Source organism: Artibeus jamaicensis, unplaced genomic scaffold, assembly GCF_021234435.1.
Source record: "Artibeus jamaicensis isolate MK-2021 breed Jamaican fruit bat unplaced genomic scaffold, CSHL_Jam_final contig_233, whole genome shotgun sequence".
In the NCBI taxonomy this organism is placed as follows: Eukaryota; Metazoa; Chordata; class Mammalia; order Chiroptera; family Phyllostomidae; genus Artibeus; species Artibeus jamaicensis.
The window spans coordinates 25,015,001-25,037,579 of record NW_026521486.1 but is presented as its reverse complement, the minus strand read 5'-3'; the positions used below and the strand labels follow the sequence as shown (position 1 = coordinate 25,037,579).

The window sequence follows — 22,579 nt, the reverse complement described above, 5'->3', positions numbered from 1 at the left end:
CCACCCTAGTCAGGGGAGAGGAAAGTTCTTACACTCAATGTGATGAAAGCTGAAAATGTGAATGGACAGGGCCCAAGTGCCCACAGGAAGCTGGAAAGATGAATAGATAGGGCCACTAGCAGGCCAAAAGCTAGAAAGATAACAGGATAGGGGAAAGCCCTTGCCCTCAGCCTTCTGTATCAGATTGAGGGTGGGAGCAGGGAAAGGCAGGCATATGGCCATAGAAACCAGAGTGGCGGCAAGAGGAGGTTCTGGACCCTTTTTTCTGGGGAGAGGAGAGATTATTAGTTGGAAGGTGGACCCACCAAAAGTGTGTGAAAGTTTGGGAAGTTGATTCTCTTTCTGAGAAAGCACCTGGCCCAGTCCACACCCAAAATGGATACAGCCCCAGGGGAACAAAGAAACTCTCTTTCTTGCTCCTTGCTTGCTGCTTAGGTCCAGCTCTGCTCTCTGACTCATTGCTCATGCTTGGTACCTGCTCTCTCTTGTTTGTCCCCACTTAGCAGTCACATGGCCCATAGCATCCAGGAGGGAGTCAGGAGGGAATCTATTTCTCCCTCTTTCTTTCTCTCTCCCTGACCTGGTTAAGCATTTGCCGGTGTGTTTGGGCGCGCTCCACTTAGGAGCACGTGCCTTTTCAGCCCTAGCAGTTGCGTAGCCATGGCTGTACGGGGTCCACACACAGCCTCCAGGAGGGAGCCCGAAGCTGGACAGCAGCTGAGAACAAGGTAAGCCACCTGGACGATTGCTTAGTAGCTGCCTAGGGCTCCACAGAATGGTACTTTAAAATGGGGCAGTGATTCTGGGTCATTCCTTTTGTTCTGGTCTTGCTGAGGATGGCTGGATTTTATCTGGGTTTGCAGAGGAGATGAGCTTTGAGAGAGGGCGTCCCTCATTCTCCAAGATGGCACATCATCTGAACAAAACCTTTTCCTTTTGCATCAGCATCCGCCTCACATGTTAGGCTTTTGTGGTGACAGGCATCCAAACCCCCATTTTTCTTTGTTCAGTAATGTGCGCTCTTGTAGCTCTCTGAGCATCTCTGAAACATTTGTTTTGAATTCTTTTTCAGGCAATTCCTAGAACTCCATTTCTTTGGGGCTGGTTACTGGAAGTGCACTGAATTCCATTAGTGTAAACATATTTCCCCGATTCTTCGTGATCCCTGTAGCCTTGAGTACGTGTCTGCACATTTGGGAGAAGACTGCTTCATCTCCAGACTTTGTGGACTGACTTCAGTAGGGGAAAATTTTCACCTGCAAGCGGAGGCACACTGGAGCATGTCCTGCCCCCGGTGGTACAGGGCAGCAAGTGCAGGGACATGTGGGGACTCAGGGCACAAGAGGGCATGATGTCTTTTTGACTCAGGCCACGGGAGTCCACAGAATCAACTACTCTGTGAGCCTTGGCAAGCACTATGGGATATTTTCAGTGGCTGGAATGCCTATTGGAGTCTTACGTGGCACCTGCAGCTTCAGTTGCAGGGGCCAGCAGTAGGTGCCTATGAAGAACGAGGGGCAGGTTGCAGACACACGGTAGTGGAAGGGACCAGGGAACACAGCAAGTTCTAGTGCCAACTACATGCTCACTGGCAGTTGTAAGGTCTCTAGTTGTTAATGTGCACTGCCATGGCTGCTGGGTCTTGCCAAGGACAAAGGAGACAGGGGTCTCTCCAGAGATATGCAGGTGCACAGTTGGAGGGGCTAGCTCAGGTGAGTGCAGAGGTACAGGCCAGTGATAGAGGACAAAGCCAGATCCAGGCCCACAAGCAGCTGTGTGTATGTGTGTGTGGAGAGGGGGAGGAGTGGTTATTGGTAGAGTTTCTTGTGGCTGCACAGTCCCCTGAGGTGTAGACACTACAGTGGAGATTGCTGGCAGATACACAAATGCACTGCCGGCGGGGCTGGCCGAAAGTGTGTGCACAGCAGTGGAGGTCAACTGCGGGGGTCTAGGCTGGCATCTTGCACTCATGCAGCCACAGAAGCCTGTACTGGTTGCCAGTGTGGTTCTGGGTATTGGAGCAGGGGAGAAAGCAGGGAAGGAATCGGGCATCAGTCAGCAGCAAATAGAAAATACCTGTGGGGTAAAAGTTGGGAAATCTGCGGGGCCTTTTGGCCCTTTTCTAGCCATTGGTTTTTTCAGTAATGCAGTTTGCTGGGTTTGCCTGCAGAGCAGGTCACCAGGTACCTCAATCATTCCTGTCATGTGGCTGCTATTGTAGCCCTTGATTTTCTTCTGTATTCCTAGCCATGTCTATGTCTCAGCTTTGCCAGTCGGAGTGAGGTGCCCCGAAAGGCTGGTGCCTCACCCAACTCTTCTGTCTCAACGAGGGGAACTCTCTCTGGCTGGGAAGTTCCCTCTTGGCATTAAGCAATGCTGGCTTGGGAAGTGGGATGATACAGACAAAACGAAGTTGTCTTCCTTCTCTTCTCATGCTGTTATTCTCAGGGTTTTTTGTTCTGCTGTGTTGCTCAAGTTTCTTAAGTGTACTCCAGAGCTCTCCCAGAACTGTTTTTGTTCATGAATAGCTTTGTAATTGTCGATCTTTGTGGGGGGACAGAGGCTGAGGACTCCTATGTCACCGTTTGATAAATGGATAAATAAAATGTGTTATATCCATATAATAAAGTGTTATTTGCCTCCCCCCAAAGAAATGAAATATTAATACATGCTACAATATGGATAAACCTTGAAAACATGCAATGTGAAAAAAGCCCATCACAAAAGACTACATATCGTAGATTCCATTTACGCTCATGTAAATACCCACAAGAGGCACATACAGACAGAAACAGGTGAGCGGTTACCTGAGGCTGAAGAGGAAGAGGGTGGAGGAGAAATGGGGAATGATGATTTATGAGTGTACTTGATCACACAGTTAATAAGTGATAAAACCAGGAATGAATTTTTTTTTTAGATTTTCTTTTTTAGAGAGAGAGGAAGGCAAGGAGAAAGAGAAAGAGAGAAACATCTTTGTGCGAGAGGAACATAGATCTGTTGCTTCTCAAAAGCCCCAACTGGGCCTGCAACCCAGGCATGTGCCCTGACTGGGAATCAAACCAGTGACTTTTGGGTTCACAGGCTGGCACTCAACCTACTAAGTCACCCAGCTGGGGCAGGAGTCAAGTGTTCTAAAACTCACAGTGTCTCTAATCCACTCCTGACTAGCTTTTCCTTTTATGTCTTTCTGTTGCCTAGCAATCCATCCGTGCTGTCCCCAAGCCAGAAATCTGCTTACCCTAACCCCACATCCACCAGGCACAAGTCTAGAACCTCTTGTCTTTATTTCTCTTCCATCTCTATGCCCTCTTCAGGGTCCTCTCATTTCCTCCATTTCTTAGAAAACAGGAGGACTCTGGTCTTACCTCCTTCAACCCATCTACATGTGGCTGGCAGAGAGAACTTTCTAGAATATTAATTAGGTCTTTGGATCTGTCATGGCCCTACTAAAAGCCTTCAACAACTCACCAGGTCTTCAGAGTACAGGTTGAAATTTAGCATATGAGAACCTTCACACTCTGACCCCAGCCGCTCTGTTCCTCTACGCACACCGGCAACCCTGTGCCAGCCTGCAGGATGGAGTTCCCTGAATCTTCAATAGTCATGCTATTTTGTCTGTCTGGAATATTCAGCCTCATTTCTCCATCTAGCTAACTGAACTTCATCTTTCAAGATGCTGAAACCTGCTGAAAATGAATATCTTTCAACCTGCTGAAAATGAATATCCACACTAAACCTGCACTAGGTGTTTACAGCAGCTTTATTCATAGTTGCCAAAACTTGGAAGCGAACAAAATGGCCTTTGGTAGATGGATATATAAACCACAGTGGACTATTATCCAGTAAGAAAAAGAAATAAGCTATCAAACCATGAAGACACATGGAGAAAACTGCATGTTATTAAGTGAAAGAAGCTAATCTCAAAAGGCTAAATACTGATCCAACCACATGACATCCTGGAAAAGGTAAAACCGTAGAGACAACAAAATGATCAGTGATTGCCAGGTTTGGGGGAGGGTGGGGAGGGATAAATAGGCTGAGACAAAAGATTTTTAGAGCATCGAAAATACTCTGTATCATACTATGATGGTGGATACATGTCATTACTCCTTGTCCAAACCTGTAGAACGTACACCACCAAACGAGCAGAAGATAAAATATGGACTGTAAATACGTACAGTTGTAACCAACGTGCCTCTCCAGTGGGAGTGTTGATAATGGGAAAGTCTATGTATGTGTGGGGGCTGAGGGTGTGTGGGAAACTCCGTACTTTACCTACAATTTCCTTGTGAACTTAAAACTACTGTAAAAATTTTGTCTTTAAAAAAGTGGTTGAACTTATGCACACCTCCCAGAAGTGCACATTAGATGCCCCTCTCCTGAGCTTCCTTAGTTAACATCTTCTATCATGACCTTGACTTACGTGTGTCTCCCCTACTGCTCTGTACACATCTTGAAGGTAGATTCTGTGTCCTGTTGGTCTTTAATTTCTCCTACAGGAGCTTTAACACATGTTTTCTGGATAAAACACTTTTTAAAAAAATGTACCTCCACAGAAATGGGACTCAGCCTCAGGGGAAGAGAATTGGTAATCTCTCCAGTCACTGAATACCATTTCTAATTTAAACACCTCATTCATGTTAATACAAAAGTTCTTTAGTCATTGTTTCCATCATTAATCATTATTTTAATTATGTTCAGTGTCATAACTGAATACATAATATCACTTCAATGACACAAGTTCATTGTATCAAAACACTGAGTCTGAAGTTTCCACGTGAGAGAAAGGTCACTTAGTGCTTAGTATGGATATTCCTCATAGGGAGATTCAAAGACTGTGACCTCTCTATACGTTGGACCCTCAAGTGTATCACCTGGCAGAGATAAAATGTACTATGTACATCAGTCTCTTGTTGCATCAGGAAAAGCACTCCAGTGGAAAATCACTGTGGAATTTCCTTGTCTTTGATAACTCTTTAAAGCCAAATTTTTGCAATATTATTGTACTTCAAGAGTAGGTCATCCTCTGTGTACAGCTAGTTAAGAGTTAGTTTTACACAATGGGCCATTATTCATGGGCAGTCTGTCGACATATGTTTTGTGTAGCTATTGGTAAAAGCTAGGAAACAGCAGTTTCCTTTATCAGGGCTGGAATAATCATCTACAACTGCAAAGTGCTCCAGGTTTGAAAGCTCTTTCGCACCAGCCCAAAGGGAGATATTGTCAAAGGTAAGACCTCTTGGCACCTTAAGTGTCAACAGTTTAATAATGTTGCGTTTGTTTGCATGTATGTGTATAGGGGTGGGGTGGAGTGAGCATTGATTGAGAACACACTTCCTAGTAGTTCTTTTCCACTCATTCAGTCAACAAATACATTTTAGTTAAATATTTACTGAGTACCTCTTATGTACCAGTCACTATGCTAACTGTTAGGGATGCAATTTTAATAACTATAACAGATACCATTGTTTTTAAAATCATTATGCTTATAAACAATAAATCCTGCAGCGTCCAAATGTCTTCTGCGAGGCCTGACTTGCACATAATATTTAACTCAAGAATTGCCAACTCTTAGGATAAGTTAAATAGAAAAATAGATGCAGAAGTTGAACTCTTATCAGGAGAAGGATATTTAATTTTATCATTTAGCATAGTGTGAATCTTGCCTTTTTATATTAAACATTTTTCATTTGGAAAAAGAAATGCCAACTCTAATTGAGGACCCGTCAAGCCTCCAACCATCTAAATACGTTCTCATTACTGTGCCCCAGATAGCATGCACTGTAAATTCTTGAATGCGGAGAAACTGCTCTCAGTGACTGCCTCTGGGGATGGGAACTAGTCTAGGACTCGGGTGAGAGCCAGACTTTTCACTGTGTGTACATTTTGGTCGTGTGTCTTTCCTCCTGTGTACATACTTGGGCATTCTCTGGCCCTGGGAAACGAGAAGGCACGGCTGCAGACCCCCGGCACCCACGAGGGTCTCGCCCACGCCCCCTCACCGCGCCCTTGGCTCGTGGGTGAGTGAGGGCAGGGCTGTGTGGGCCCAGGGCTCTCTGCCCTTCTCGCGCGGCCCCCAGGAGCTGCAGCCACTGCGGGGAGAGGTTCGCTTCCCTCGCCGGTGCCCAGTGGACCGTGCTCCTGGTTGCTGGGAAACAGCTCCGGGTTGCAGGGCAGGAATGTGCCCTCCTCCCCCACCTCCACACCCCCGCAAACTTTCAGTTGCTGCGACGGAAGCAGGAACTTGCGAACCACAAGCCAGCTGGCCCGGAGGCAGCTGCGGAGCATCCCCTGCCGCTCCACTGAGAGCCTGGCGCTGAGTCGCCGCTGCTGTCCCCGAGGGCGCCCTCGCACGGGTTGGGCCTCAGGGGCACCGGGTCCCCTCGGCGCCAGGTAAAGGCATCCCGGCACTCCCCTCCCGACCCACCCCAGGTAGCGTCGCCCTCCTTCCTTGTCTGGGGCGAGGCTGCGCCCGGGTCCTGGAGCAGCGGAGCACCGGGCTCGGGCGCAGGAGGGCTGGCCCGGTCTCTGGGGCCCGCGGTGTCCCGCAGGGCGCTCCAGGTCCAGGCAGGCCCGGGGCACCTGCCGTAAACGACACCGGCTCCGCGTCGTCATCAGCACCGGCAGGAGAATAGTTTAGTGACCGACATGTATTTCCTCGAAGGAAGGGAAATGTTCCCAATTTTTTCCTTTTAGGATTTGGGCCCTGTATTCTTGCTCGAAGCTACTAATTGTCTAATACTCTCTGCACGGGGTGTGTGTGTGTGTTTTGATTAGATTATTCCGTGAGTTAAGTGACTTCCAATATTTGATTTAGTTAAGTACACGTATGTTTGACGACGGTAAGCCGGGTAAACAGGCATCAAAGCCCAGGCGCTTCCGCTCGCTCCCACCTGCATCCTTTTCCCTCCATCTTTCAGCAAGACTTTAGACCTTTAAGGCTTAAATGCCTAAATAATAAGGGCTTGGGAGTTAATTTACCTAATTACTGAGTGTCTTTTTTATTTTTTTTAAGATTTTATTTATTTATCTTTAGATGGGAAGGGAAGGAGGGAGGAAGGGAAATATCAATGTATGGTGGCTTCTTGTGCGTCCCCTGCTAGGAACTGGCCTGCAACCCAGGCATGTGCCCTGACTGGGAATCTGTCGGTGGTTGTTTGGCTCGCAGGCCCACGCCCAGTCCACTGGGCTACACCAGCCAGGTTGCTGAGTGTTTTTAATGAGATGAACTCTTCAGTGCTGCTCTTCCTCCAGGAGCTGTAAAGACATTGCACACTGGGAGCCATTCGGAGTAAAGCACTGGCCTGGATTTCCTCTTTTGTTCTTGTTTTGTTTTCCTTAGGGCTAGAACAACTTACAAAATGTGGCCGCATAGAAAGTTAACTCCCGCCGGGATTCGTAACCTGGGGAGGCCATGGGTAGATTTCAGAAAGTCTGTGAACGTCGAGGGAAAATTTTATTATTTTGCTGATTTCTAACTGAAAGGTAGCATTTCCTTTAAGAGGCAGGTAGGCAAAAGCCATCGTAGGGCTAAAGGTAGCTGTTTTGCCACCAGTAGAAAGTACTGGTATTGTTATATCAAATTACTTATTGCACTTATCTCCAAGTATCATTTACATTCAGCACTATTTTGAAATTATGGCAGTTATTGAACATGCCACCACTGGTTATTTAATAGATTAGGAAGCACGTATAATACACAGCTGTTTTTATTTTAACTAAAAAATGGGGATAATAATGGGACCTGTCTCCTTAGGATTCTTGTAAGGGTTAAACGACATGTGTAAAGTGCTTAATATTGCGACTGGCATGTGAGAAATAGAAATGTTGTTTATCATCCTATTGTTTGAAAAGTTGGACGTGACAGTTAGCAAGGTAGCTGTTAGACTCCTGCTCTATTGCCATATGCAGGTTACTTTGGTTTCTGGGTTTTTAAGCTGTTTTGTTGTTTTTTGCTTACTACAGTCTGTTTATGTTGGAGTTCACTCTTTGCATTGTACAGTTTTGTGGGTTTTGACAAACAGAAGGATCTGTACCTATCATATAGAACAGTATCATATAGAATAGTTTCACTGCCTGAAAGATCACCTGTGCTCCAGGGATTTTTTTTTAGTGTCAGTGTAGTTTTGCTTTCTCCAGAATGTAATCTATTTGGAATTGTACCTTTTCAGACTGAATCTTTCACTCAGCAACAGACAATGAAGTTTTCTCTATGTCTTCCTGTGGCTTGATAGTTTATTTCTTTTTATTGCTGAATAACATTCCTTTGTATGGACGTGCCACAGTTTCTTCATCCATTCGTCAATGGAGGACATCTGTGTGGCTTCCAGTTTGACAATTATCAATGAAGTTACTGTAAATATTTATATGCTGGTTGTTGTTTTTTGCCCACTTTTAATTGGGTTGTTTGTTTTCTTATTGCTAAATTTTAAGAGTTATTTGCTATATTTTGGCTACCAGCTCCTCACCAGATATGTGTTTTGCAAATATTTTATCCCAGTCTGTGGGTTATCTTTTTGTTCTGTTAACAGTGCCTTGCACAGAGGAGTTTTTAATTTTAATGAAATCCAACTTATCAGGTTTTTTTTCTTTTGTGGAGTGTGCTTTTAGTATTGTGTATAAAAAGTCACTGCCTATTTTAAGTTCACAAAGATATTCTCCTATGTTTTTATCTAGGCGTTTGACAGTTTTGCATTTTTACATTTAGATTTACAATCTATTCTGAGTTAATTTTTGTGAAAGGTGAAAGATTTTATTTATTTATTTTTCATGGATATGTCCCGTAATCCCAGCACCGGTTTTGAGAAGACCATTCTTTCTCCATCGCCAGAGATCAGTTGACTGTATTTGTGTGAGTCTGTGGCTGGGCTCCCTTCTGTTCCATTGGCCTATTGGTTTATTCTTTTACCAGTACCACCACTGTCTTGATTATTGAAGTTGGGTGGTGTCAGTTCTCCAGCTTGATTCTTCAGTGTTGTGTTGGCGCTTCCAGGCCTTTTTTGCACTTCCATGTAAACTACAGAATCGGTTTGTTGAGACCCACAAAATAACTTGCTGGGATTTTGACTGGGATTGTGTTGAATCCACAGATCAAGCAGGGAAGAACTGACAGGTTAACAATATCGATGAACATGGAATGGCTCTCCAATTATTTAGATTGTCTTTGATTTCTTTCATCAGAGATTTATAGGCTTAGTTAACAAACTACTTTGATAATTATTTTCAATATAATTGGTTCCTGTGTAATCATTTATATTTCATTTTATGCATTTTAAAATATGTCTCTCAGAAGAGATCCTAATCCTCACCTGGCTACCAAAGGGTTCATTAACCCTCCCAACACTCCCCCCCAAAAAAACCCTAAAGAAGCAATAATTGTGCTCTAGGCTATCATTCAGTGAATAATTGCATTCTGGAAATGTGGGGTGAGTGGGTGAGGATACTTTATGGTATTGCATTGACAGGTTAACATTTATTTATATTATTTCTGAAAGAACCAGCTTACGAGTGGAGTTGGCATTATACATAGTGTGACTTTGGTGTTTTTAGGAATGTCAGAAAGAACACCTGCCCCTAAACTTCTCTTCAGCTGAGCCATAATATCCCCCTGCTGACTGCCTAATGCCTGGAATTAGATCGTTAGGGTTACTTGCCTCCGGTTTAACACTTAAAGAAAAGAGGTAACAAGAAAAGCAGCCTCCTTTTCCTCATCTATAAAACGAGGAAAATAATAACTTTTTTGCCGAGCTGGTATCAGGATCAAATAGGACAATATAGGTATATTTCTTAGAACATTGCCTGCCACCCAGTAGGTGATTAAAAACTCTAACTGTTAACTATGAGAAAGAAAATATGCCCAAACCTATGATCACTGCTTCATCGGTGACTGGAGATTGCGTGTCCTCTGGTTAGGAGGGGCAAGAAGAGGGAGGATTCTAGAACTCAGAGGCAGGGCTCCTGTTCTACCTCTTTCTTCACAGACGGACACTTGTCAGCTTTTAAGCAGTAACAGCGTAGCACAGATGTTTGCTAATGCTTTGCCAAGTTTTTAACAAAAGCTTGTCTCAAATCTATTAAAGGTGAAATGAATATAAATATTATAAATACTTGTTTATTTCTGCCCTATACATTGTGAGTCATGTACATTGACTTGAAGGATGTGAAATGTCTCTTTTCTAGATTTGCTAAAAGAAATAGAACTCATTGATGTTTTTTTTGTTTTGTTTTGGTTCTAGAGAGAAATTCAGTCATCTGTGCAATCTTCTTGAAGCAAACTAAGACCAGACAGAGGCTTCTCCTTGACCTTTGAAGACTAAAACTATACTGAAATCTAAAATGTTGTCTGGAGGAGAACGGACCTTGACCTACACTTCTGTGACCATTTGTCTCCTGACAGTGAGGCTGTCCGCCAGTCATGACTGTCCTGCCTGGAGCCTGGGAGACGTGGTCATTGACATCCAGTCCTCTCTTACGAGGGGAATCAGAGGCAATGAGCCCATACATACGCTAACTCAAGAAGACTGCATTGATTCTTGCTGTTCAACAAAAAACATATCAGGTAAGGAATAGCCCCTTGACTCCCCCCCCCCCTTATTCCCCATGTTTTGTGACATAAGAGGCTGGTTGACATGGCTCAGTAGTTTATACTAGTGATTCCCAATGGGGTAGAAAGGTGGGTGACAAACTCACACAGGAAGTGTTCCACCTGTATACCCTCCCCTCTCCTAAGCTTAGTCAAAGTTCCTGATGAGTGTGTGTGTGTATCACTCAGCTGTGTGGGTGTAAAAAAGTTGAGAACCATTGGTGCTGGGTTCTAAAAGGCATCTAGAATATTGAAACAAAAATGCTCTTTAAATGCCATTGTTGTGGAGTACTGCAATACAATGTGATATTACAGAGCACATTTAAACAAAGAAAGGGAATTGAGACTAAAAAAAATGCCTAAATCATCCCATAGGAAAATCAGCATTTGATTTTTAAGTGGAAACACAAAATTTTTATTTTGTCTCCCTTCCCTGGAGCCAGTGATATACGGTGAGTCAGGAAGGAACTGGCCACTGATTGAAGCTTCTAGGACACTTCTAGGTGTGGGAAGTCATATAGTGTGACCCACTCATATGACACAGAAGGAATCTATGGCCACAGGTTTAAACCATACCTCTGCATATTTCAGGCTCCAACCCTATTACCTGAAAAGAGAAGTGCATATCTGCCTGAAACAGTGGTTGTTTTTCAGTTGTGTATGGACCTGCCCCAATTCCCTAAATGCAAAACAAACAAACAAACAAACAAACACCCTAAATTTATTGAGCACTAATGCATCGCTGGGATAGGACAAGAAGATGGATAAGGCCTTGCCCTCAGAGCCTAGAAGAGCTAGTGAATGCTGGATTAGTGATTCTTACTTGACTTATTAGCCAACAAAATCTTGTTTTCTCTTAGATCTCCCTCTTTTTTTCTGTAGTGGTTGTGGTATCAAAAGGGAGGGAGGGAGGGAGGGAGGGAGGGAGGAAGGGAGGAAGGGAGGAAGGGAGATTTGGTCTTTGTCCCTGGTTCCTGGCACAGAGCTCCTAAAACCCTTGGAATTTCCTGAGCATAGGAACTCTTTTGTTGTGAGACTGCTCCAGACTAAGGTAAAAGCCAATTCTACGCCATGGTAATTAGAATAATTTCTATTGGACATAAGAGAAAGAGAAGCTAGAAATGAAAGTTAAGAGTGAAAAGTGAAGGAGGAAGGAAAACAGAAAACCAAAAATGATAAGCAAGAGGAGAAATATTAAGAAAGAACCAAAAGAAGAGTGGCAGTGACAAAAATGAGAAGTAGACCCGGCACTCCCCACACTACTCAGATTCTTTGTGGAAGGAGGCCTGTTAGGTAGGATGCTGACTTTACTGACGCTGCCTAAGAAAGCCACGGCTTCATGGCTGTGTGAGATGCCTTCAGGATGCAAGGCATATATGGACTCATTAGGTCTGATCCGTTTCTTAAGGCCCAACTCAACTGAGAGGTGTGTAAAGAAAGATTGCAAAGTCAGTACATTTTGGTGGATATTTTAGCAAACAGAAAGCTTATTTCTAAAGAACTAAATGTACCATTAAAATTGGTTTTGCCAAAATTACCTTAATTCGGGTTTTTAAACCTAACGTCTTTAAACATGGCTTCAGTGGACTAAACTGAGAAAAAGGAAATGATTCAGCTGTCAGCAAGCAAGTGAAGAAAAGTGTTTATGTTGGACACCAGAATAAATGAGGTTCTTCCTGCCTGCCGTACTCCCTAGAAAATCCTGTTTCAAAATAATGTTTGTGAAACCTTTCATTGCAGGGGACAAAGCGTGTAACTTGATGATCTTCGACACTCGAAAAACAGCTAGACTGCCCAACTGCTACCTGTTTTTCTGTCCCAGTGAGGAGGCCTGTCCAGTGAAACCAGCGGAGGGGCTTAGGAGTTACAGGATAATTAGAGGTAATAAGAACATTGCTCATTTTCTTTTGTGATTGGAATTACTTAAGGATAGGGTTCATGTGAAAGATTTTCTACAGAGGAGTCTAAGTAAAATTGCCAAAAGGGGTCACACATGGGGAGGCACACTAGAAAAATCTCATGATTTAAAATTTAGTTTTTAGCTCTGGCTCGTGTGGCTTAGTGGGTTGAGTGGAGTGAAGCAAAAGGTCACCAGTTCAGTTCCCAGTCAGGACACACGCCTGGGTTTTTGGGCCAGGTCCCCAGTAGGGGGCACTCGAGAGGGCATTGATGTTTCTCTCCCTTTTTCCCCTCTCTTCCCCTCTCCCTAAAGAATAAATAAAATCTTTAAAAAAAGAATTAAAATTTAACTTTTAAACCAAACTACTTTCCAGTGAAAGACCTCTGAACTATAGTTTTTGTTTTGCTTTGTTTTTGTTTTTATCTTCCTAAGATAAAAGGTGCCCAGACTTTTCATGAACACATTTTGAAACACCTGTTTAGAACAATATCAGCAGCAACAGTGTCAACTGGAGTAAAGGTACAGGTCTCCTGTTTTGAAAGAACTAAGACCTATGCAAATATATAGAATTCTAGTATATTTATCATTAGGTTAGAATTATTTTATAATCATGTTATCTGAAATCAAACTTAGTGGACTTTGTTGTGTAGCCCTGGAGAGAAGTTCAAAAACATTAGTTGAGCATCTACCATGTGCCAAATTCCGTGCAAAGCAGTGGAAATACAATCTGCATGCATATGGAACTTACATATTTGTTCAGAATACAGAAAGTGAAATAAGATCATTATTTGGATATATCTTGGGGGAGAATTTGGTTAATTTTTCAGATGAAATGCTTTCAGTATCAAATTTTCCTTGAAAGTTTTTGTCATTCTATCCTGGATAATTAATATCATTGTCTTTATTCAATAAACAAGTATTATTTTGTATCTTCTATGTGCCAAGCACTTTTTCACACCCTAGGAATACAAGGATGCAACACTAAATGTACTACAACAAGGCTCTGACTTCTGAAACGTATGTTTTGGGAGAAACAGAGACAAGAAATAAAGATTCGAGAACAAAATGCAATGCAGATGACTGAGCTAAGACAATGTGCTAGATAATCCCCGAGTGATAATCTCTGGGGTAGGGGATCGGAGGAAGCACCTGTGAAGAAGTGACCCCTAAACTGAGATCTGAGTGGATCTGAGATGTGAGATCACAGGAAGGCCTTCCCAGCAGAGGAAGTAGCCTGTTTGCATGTCCCAGCTGGCTGACTCACAGTGAACCATGCATGTACTTAATGATATGCCAGATGTAAGAAAGGTAGATCACAAAAAGTTTTATGAGTCAGGGCAGAGTGGGACAGGGCAGAGTTTTGGAGTTTTGTTTTTCACTATATTTTTATTTTTTTAATTATTTTATTGTTGTTCAAGTACAGTTGTCTGCATTTACCCCACCACCACTACCCCTCCACCCCAGCCATCCCCACCTCCCTCCCCTGATTCCACTCCACCTTGGTTTTTGTCCATGTGTCCTTTATAGTTGTTCCCGAAAACCCTACCCCCTTCCCCCCCATTCTCCACTCCCACCTCCCCTCTGGTTACTGTCAGATTGTTCTTAATTTCAAAGTCTCTGGTTGTATTTTGCTTGCTGGCTGGCTTATTTGAAGTGTGTAATGGGAAGCCATTGGAAGTTTTTAAGGAGGCAAGGAATGTGATGTTTTAAAGGTGATTTCTCAAAGCCCACTGTGGCTGCTCTTGACAGTGGCAAGAGGGGAGGTGGGAAGACAGGCTAGGAGGTGGGGCTGAGATCAACGTGAATCGCGGTGGACCAGGGAGGTGGGAGAGGAGATGGAGAGAAGAAACATAGGGGCTGCTTCAGAGGTGGAGCTCCCAGGACTTGCTGCTGGCATGGGTGTGGGGAACGCGGACGAGAGAAGCACTGGAGCCAAGTCCTCATTTTTGTCTTGAGTGTCTACCTGGCTGGTGGTACCACCTGCTGAGCTGAGGAACATCCGAGGAGGAGTGGCTCTAAGGCTGGGAGGGAAAGTGCAGCCCAGGGCACCTGCTCGGGGTTTACCGGGGCGCTGACTCTGCTTGGTCCCTTGGGTGGAACCGTGTCTGAGTTTTGTTCCTGGAGCAGGAAAACCAGATGTACGACACATTCCCTTAAACAGATTACTTGTAAATTCTTCCTAAATAGTGGTATGAACCCAACTATGAAGAGACTGACACACAGGACACAAAGTTTCAGTTTTGCAAGATGAAAAAAAGCTCTGGAGATGGGGATGGTTTCCCAGTGGTGTGAATACACCCAGTCCCACTGAACTGTGCACTTAAAAAGGGTTAATGTGGTAGAATATATGTGTGTTTTACTACAATTCTTAAACGTAACAGTTTTTAAAGGACTATGACACAACAGATCAGGCCTCTGAGAGCACTCAAGACCTTACGTTGCATGGACGGTGTCTTGTCCCCCTCCTCCCCTTTCGGGGCTTCAGTGACCGGGGTGGCTGCCCCTGGTCTGTGTGACTCCTTCGCTTCTGCCTGTCTGTGTACAGTCTTGGCCAAAAACACAAGGTACCTGCAGTGTGGTGTGGATATGGCTTCTCGCTGTTCCTCCTCGATCACCTGGAACATGGCAGAGCCTGTCAGACACCCAGAGGTGCTGTCCAGCAGGAACTGGATTTGCCAGTCGGAGTTTCCAGAGCGGCCAGGACACGGATCGGAGCACCTGCTCTTCTCCTTCAGGAGCTCCCATCACACGGAAGTGGGGCCATCACCTTCCACCTCTATTATCCCTTCACACGACCTCTGCTTCATCCTGTCCTTTCTTCCCCGTGTCTGTCATCTGCTTTATAATTCAGGTCCAGTGTGTTAGCCCTGGCCAACGTGGCTCATTGGTGGACATGTCGTCCGTGGGCCGAAGGGTCATGGGTTTAATTCCCAGTCATATACCTAGGGTGTGGGTTTGGTTCCCGGCTGGCGCGCGTACCAGAGGCAACCAATCGATGTTTCTCTCCCTTTCTCTCCCTCTCCCTTCCCCTGTCTCTGAAATCAATGGGTTCTTGGGTGAGGATGGAAAAAAAAAGCAGAATATTTTTAAAAAAGAGATCATTTTAATCTAGTAATGCTAGTTCCATAAAATCTACACTAAATAAACAATATTGAAACATGAAAGGTTTTTATTATATAATTAGTCAAAAAATCTATAAGCAACATAAATGTCCAATTGCCAAAGCATGGTTGGGTATAAAATATGATGAATCTACAGGAGGGAATATGATGCAAACACTAAAAAATAAGTTGCAGGTGTAGAAATAAGCAAGTTCACCTAAATATCTGGTGAAAAACATTCTGTTGTTTTTCAATTACATGAAAAAAATGTTTTAACTTAAAGGTATATACACATGTTAATAGTGGCTGGGACATGACAGAAATTATCGTTGAATTTGTTCTCATTTTTATTATACCTTGGTAATGTGGTTGCTTTTATAATGCATGTATAAAAAGGAGTATGCAGTAAAGATTTTCTCCGGTGGAAATGTGCACTTGGCACGTGCACAAACCTTTTTAGGGTTAGTGTAAAGGTAGAATGAAGTAGGACTAGAATCCAACAGTTCCGCTGGTAGCCACCAGGGGGTGTCATCAGCCCAGAGCAGGTTGATTAATAACTGCGTGCAAAGTGGCTGGACCTAGGGAGCAGGGGACTATTTCTATCTACAGTATGTTTACAAGGTGTGTGTATAATTAATTCTACTTCTGCGTCTACCCATGTTGATAGATTGAGATTACCCATAAAACTAAATTATCTGCCTCCTGTTTGCCGTGAAATTAAATACCTGTTTGGTGATGTGTTTCCGGATGAACTCTTGTTTCACTGACTAATATTTACAGACTGTAAGTTTGAAAGATGGCAGTATATTCTGTTCATTCTATAAAACCACTTAGCATGGATGGCATCATTTAATTTTTTTTTTTTTTCAGTTTGTAGGATATCATGTCTACCAAAGACCAGAACACGGGAATTCCGAAGTAGAATACTTTGGGAGCCCGTGTCCTCAACTGGTTTTCAAGTAATAGTCAGTCCCTAAATTTTTTACTTAGTGAAGTCACTGAAAAATGAAACTCAAAAGAGGGGCTGAGAGCACAGCCACAGGGCTGTTTCCCAGCCCCCGGGGCTCACCTCTCGGTGACCGAGAGAAAGCACCACGCCCCAAAGGCAAACTTCAGCGGGTGAGGTCCGGGCAGCAGGTGCGCAGGCTCTCTGCGCGGTTCTAGGACCGCTGCCAGCAGATGAATGTTTCTGGGAATGGGACTAGCCCTTTCTTTGCTTTATTTATGAGCTTGCATTCTTGAGAAAGAAACAGCTGTTTTGCTCATTCTTGTCAGTGGCCTTATTTAAGTTCTGAGTTCATACATATCACAGAGCATGTACTTTAAATGGCCTTTCTTTAACTTTAAAACGAAATATGTTGAGTCCTGCTCTTTTTTAAGGTATCTGATCCCACCTAAAAACAGTGCTCTTTAGGTCCTGGTGATGCCGTCTACGAATATGGTGTCACCTGCAGCAGAAACTCTTTTCTTCAGTGTTGGTGGAGGAAGGGGCATCCCAGGCACCCAAATCCTGTTTTATAGTAAAGAACAATGTCCTGGAGCAGGCGTTTGCAGACTTTTTTGGTCAAGGGCCAAATAACAAGCATCGTACGCTTTTCAGGCCAGTGTTCGAGGTTTCGTGGGTCAGGTACAATCCGTCGTACTTCATCACCTCTGTCCTGGTATTACGAAAGCAGTGAGAGCCAATATGTAAACAAGTGAGCATGGCTCCGCGCCAGTATAACTTTATGGACCCGGAAATTTGAATTTTGTGTCATTTTTGTGTGTCACAAAATACTATTCTTTTTATTTTATGTATATATTTTAAATGTTTACTTATCGCCCAGTCCTCTTCCATGAGTTCCTCTTCTCCTCTGTCTCCTCGCTCTAGAAACAAACCGCAGCATCTGGTGGTGAGACACCGCCATCAGGTCCGACTTAGCGATTTGTGTTTTTACATTTTGCCCAAGTTTCAATGAAATGTCAAGTGTCAACAGTGTGGGCACTTATTGAACAAACTGATACATTTGTCTTTTTTGTAAAAATATTTTATTTATTTATTTTTAGAGAGAGGGGAAGGGAAGGAGAAAGAGTGGGAGAGAAACATCACTGTGTGGTTGACTCTCACATGACCCCTACTGGGGACCTGGCCCACAACCCAGGCATGTGCCCTGACTGGGAATCGAACTGCGATACTCCGGTTCACAGGCCCATGCTCAATCCACTGAGCTACACCAGCCAGGGCAACATTTGTCTTTTTTAACCTACCTTATCAACTTGTCTCCCTTTCGTTTTCTTTACATTTTCAGATTTTCCTTCATCAGGCAGAGCTGATGGGCCAAGCTCAGCAGTCAGTCCCACACCCCCTCGTCTCCCAGGTTATTCAAAGCCCATGGATACCTTATGGAGAGATGCATTTTCTCGGAAGTCTGGAGCTTCAGATCGCTTGGAGAAGCTGTTCACGACTGATCCTGTGAGCACACGGTTCCCCGTTTATAAAGAAAACGCCCATTCTCAGAGCTCACAGTTATTCTCAGAACAAAGAACAGCCCATCTGCTGCCTGAAAATGTGACAACAGTCCCCACTGCAGAGGCCGTTGCTTCTCCACACAGCCTCCCTGCTGCGCCAGAGCCCGCGGTTCTTTTCCCCACCAGAGCTCCTGCCATACCGCCCGTGACTCCCCAACTGCAGGTGGCCACCACAGCTCCGCCTGCGGGGACCCTCGATTCTCAGCCTCCCACAGTCTCTTCTACACTTTTGACACGTGCTGTGGTTACCCCCCAAGCTAACGTGACTGTAACAGCCGTGCCAACTACCATCTTTCAGGTACCTACAGACTCGCAAGGCCTAGCAGAAACCGTGCCCTTTAGAGAGATGTCCAACCTAACTTGGACGGCAGAGGCAGCCCATAGCTCTGCTACAGGTCTTTCGCCCAATGTGGATTCTTCTACAAGCAAAACGGCTTCCCAGGAAAATGGGAAGACCAGTGCGGGCGGCTCCTCCCGGCACAGTTTCCCAGAAAGTCAGCACGACCTCCCATTTGAAAAGTGGCTCCTCGTCGGGGCCCTGCTCTTTGGTGTTCTGTTCCTCACGATAGGCCTCGTCCTCCTGGGGAGAATATTCTTGGAATCCCTGCGCAGGAAGCGTTACTCCAGACTTGATTACTTGATCAATGGGATCTATGTTGACATGTAAGGACAAAGCTAGATGTCTCTTAATTTATGTGGTTCCTTGTAGTCCACACATACTGAGTTTCTGCTGACTTGCTGATTTTAGGGTTTTTGAAGTACTCAAGGCAGGCAAATGCCCCTACCACTTGTTTTTGCTTTTTTTTCTTAAGGGGAAAGAAAACAAATTGGGTAATTTGTATGATATATCTCTAAAATACTAGCTGAGAGCAAAGCTCTACCTAAAATAATAAAGTACGATTGCCATATAAATTTGAAAAGTGACTGGCATTTTGCAAAAAAGAAAATGTTAGAAATTTTAGGCTCCAATTTGTTTATATTTCTAGTTCCAGAGAAAGTCAACTATTTATGATATTAATTCTAATGGATTTTACTTTCCTTTTTATATATATTCCAATAAAATTTATTCCAGATATACTTTCTTCTAATTAAATATTTGAATAAATCTTTTGCTACTAAGTAATGTTCTTGTAAGTTGTATGCCCATCTGGATACCTTTCCATTCTACCAGCAAAATGATTAAATGATGAAAATATGTGTTCTAAGTTAGGATGACAACCCCCTCCCCCCTTATCGTCAGTGAGCAAAGAGGTTACTTTGGGAGAATTCTAGCAGAGTATTAGCCTACATGGAGACAATGATAAGTCAGTTCTGATAAATGGCCAAATCTGTTGGGTTGGCCAAAGAGTTCATTTAGGTTTTTCCATACAATGGCTCTAGTAGTGCTTAGTTATCTTTGATTTCATTCAGAACAACTTTATTTGATTGTATCGTGACAACTGTCATAGCAGGGTGCATTTAAAAAGATCTTATCCAAATTTATGCATTTTTGTGCAGCCATTTTAATATTGGAGATGGAATTAAATGGATAACACTTTTAGTGTATTATGCTGCATTATTTCAAGAAAGGTAAAAACTCAATTGAAACACCCAAAAAAGATTTGTGCAGTGTGTGGAGAAGGTGCTGTGACTGATCAAACACATCGAAAGTGGTTTGCAACGTTTCTTGGTACCATTGACATTTTGGCCAAATAATTCTTTGCTGCGGGTCTGTCTTATACACTGGAAGATGTTTAGCAACATCCCTGACCTCCACCCACAAGAAGCCAACAGGAGGAGACAACCAACATACTAAAAATATCCAAATCAATAAAGTTATTGGTGAAAATGAAAAATATGTCTTTTATTTCATGAAATAAACTAAACATACTTTTTGGCCAATCTAATCCTTTTCAATCTAGTTAAATTTATAATAATAATAATAATGATAATAAAAGCATTTCCTAAAATTTACTGAGTTTAAATATAATCATATTACTCATAAATCCTTGTCTAAACCTGACCAACACGCATCCTTGGCTTTACCTGGAATAACATTAGAAATAATAGAGCGCACTTAAAGTTATCATTCAATGATTAGTGTGTTGTAGCTTTTATTGATTAGTTATTGAAATGCCTGAGAAATGCTTTTAATATATAAAGTTTGCCAGACAAGTTACAGTGGGTAACTAAGAAGCCAGATCACCGCATAGGTCAGTTTGACACCTCACCTCTCTGAACTTCCAGTTGCTTATCTGCAAAACGAGAGGTTGGGTCCCTTCCTGGTGATTTTATGGAATTCAGGTGAGAGCTTTATATAGTGAACACTAGAGGGCAGTATATGGCTATTAAGTACAGCAAGGAAGGCAAATGAAGGAAATCACAAAAACAGGCTTTTTTCCTCTTTCCTCCTCACATCTTCCTTCCCATCTCCTCTCCGGGAACCCCCACCCCCTTCCCCCAGGTTTATACTAAGCTCATTAGGAGAAAAGCTGGTCTATTGAAAACATTACTTTTCATATATTTTCCAACTTAACAGCTTGACACAAATCTCCAAGGGGTTTACATAAGCTTTAAGTCGATGAGTAAATAAAACCTTGAATCAATTTAATTTAACAAGCATTTATTGAATAGCCACCTGTATCCCAGAATCAGATTAGTAACTAAGTGCCTCAGGACTGTAAAATTTCTCCCCTCTTTGTTAACGGAATTGAGTCGTAGAAATAAGGCTTTCTGTGGGTGTTTATAAAAGCTTTCTCCTGGTTCTCCCGGAGCTCTCTGTCCGCCTTGCTGCTACGTGCAGTCTTTCTGGAGGTGGAAACTTGATGGGGAGCCCAGACCAGAGGCCCTAGCAGGAGTCCAGATGAGAGATGCTGTGGGCCCAGACTCTGGCAGTGACTGTGGGGAGGGATGTAGATTGCAGGGGAAATGCTGGATGTAAGGAAGACCTGCTTCTAAGAAGCAGGGTAGCTCTTCTCACGCTGCCCTCTCTGCTTATTATCCCTGCCATCATAGGTGAGACTGTGGCCAGGGGAAATCAGAGACAAGGAAGCCTGCATTTGCTTTCTTTTAAAGAGCAATAACAGCGATTAGCCTAGCCAACCTTGTAGACAAGGGGCTCTGAATTACGACCTCTTCCTTTGGTTTGCAGGGAGGGAAGGCAACCGCCTAGTACAAGTGAGAAGACCACAAGGGTTCCCCTACTCAAAAAATTCTCTCTCCGTTTTTCACCAAGATACTCACCTGGATTAAAAGACTGTTCTTAAAACAGAGAGTGGCCACGAAGAATAAGAGCCCATGGCTCATTCCCTCTCGATGAACACTGCTGCCTTCTTGCTTCTCAATCATCTCTGGCCTGAGCGAGGCATCCTTAGAAGTCTCTGGTTGCCAGATCATGGTGGGCACTGCAGGTTATCCCCACAACAGCCGCCCCCAGTCTCACTGTCGCCTTCCTTGTTTAGGTTGGAAGTGTCAGATTCTTTCTCCGCCCCTCTCACAGTTAGGGGTGGGCCTGTGACCCATTTCTAGCTGAAAGGAAATCTACTGAGGGCTTCTAGGAAAGATTCTCCTCCTTGATAAGTGAGGGTCACACAAGTAAGAAAGCCCTTTTTGCCCCCAACCCCTTATTTGCTGCTTGGAATGAGGGTCACGTAGGTAGAGGGACTTGGAGTCGCTGCATGTAGCTTATCTGCCACCATCAGGGGAGAAATTACTAGTGAGCCAAGCATGGCAAGGCAGGATACGGAAAAAGTCTGGGCCTTGATGCCTGGGTTAGGCAATATCACCAAACCAGGAACTGCCCAATTCCAATCATGTTCTGTGCTAATAAATCTAATTTATTTTGTAGCACTTTTGGTTAAGTATTCTACTACTTATTGATAATGATAACAAACACCTACAGAGAACTCGTAGTATGTGCCAGGCACACTTTTACATACACAAACTTATTCCTACAATAATCTCCTGAGGAATTTTTATACTTGTTTTGCAGATGAGTAACCCGAGGCACAGAGAGGTTTAAATGACTTGCTTGAGGTCACTTGCCCAGATAATCTGTCTTCAGAGCTCCCATTCTTTGCATTCTTATGATGAATGATACACAGGATGGCAAAAAAAAAAAAAAAAAAAAAGGTTTGTCGTAGATCAGACATATTCGAGATGACAGCTTTTCAATTTTGTTGAACTAAAGGATATCTTGAGCCAAAATCATGGAATTTAAGAGCTCAGTGTTCTCATTCTGGGATCAGCTTCCTGTCTCTTTCAGCTGCTGACATTCTGTCTTCTTGCTTGGTCACTGACCACCTGGGCCAAAGTTAATGGCCACTCATTAGCGGGAGGCACACCAAAGTGAAGGACCCATCTTGACCCTGGCTTCTCACCCTCAGTTACTAGTACTCCAGCCCCTAGGCTCCCCGTACTGAGCAACTTTGAAGTCATACTCTATTTCTTTCTCTCCCTCAGCCTCTACCTCCAGGGTTTACCAAATATTATTTATTCACTTTCAAGAAT

General features: G+C 43.6%; 1 protein-coding gene across 1 annotated transcript; it reads left to right on the top strand.

The window, feature by feature from the left end:
• Nucleotides 1–6,220: 6,220 nt before the first annotated feature.
• Nucleotides 6,221–19,910, top strand: MANSC1 (MANSC domain containing 1). Its single transcript, XM_037164812.2, has 4 exons — nucleotides 6,221–6,393; nucleotides 10,236–10,558; nucleotides 12,323–12,463; nucleotides 17,872–19,910. Exons 2-4 carry the CDS (start codon nucleotides 10,336–10,338, stop codon nucleotides 18,756–18,758), a joined length of 1,251 nt encoding a protein of 416 aa, XP_037020707.2. The 5' UTR covers nucleotides 6,221–6,393; nucleotides 10,236–10,335; the 3' UTR covers nucleotides 18,759–19,910.
• The last annotated feature ends 2,669 nt before the right edge of the window (nucleotides 19,911–22,579 follow it).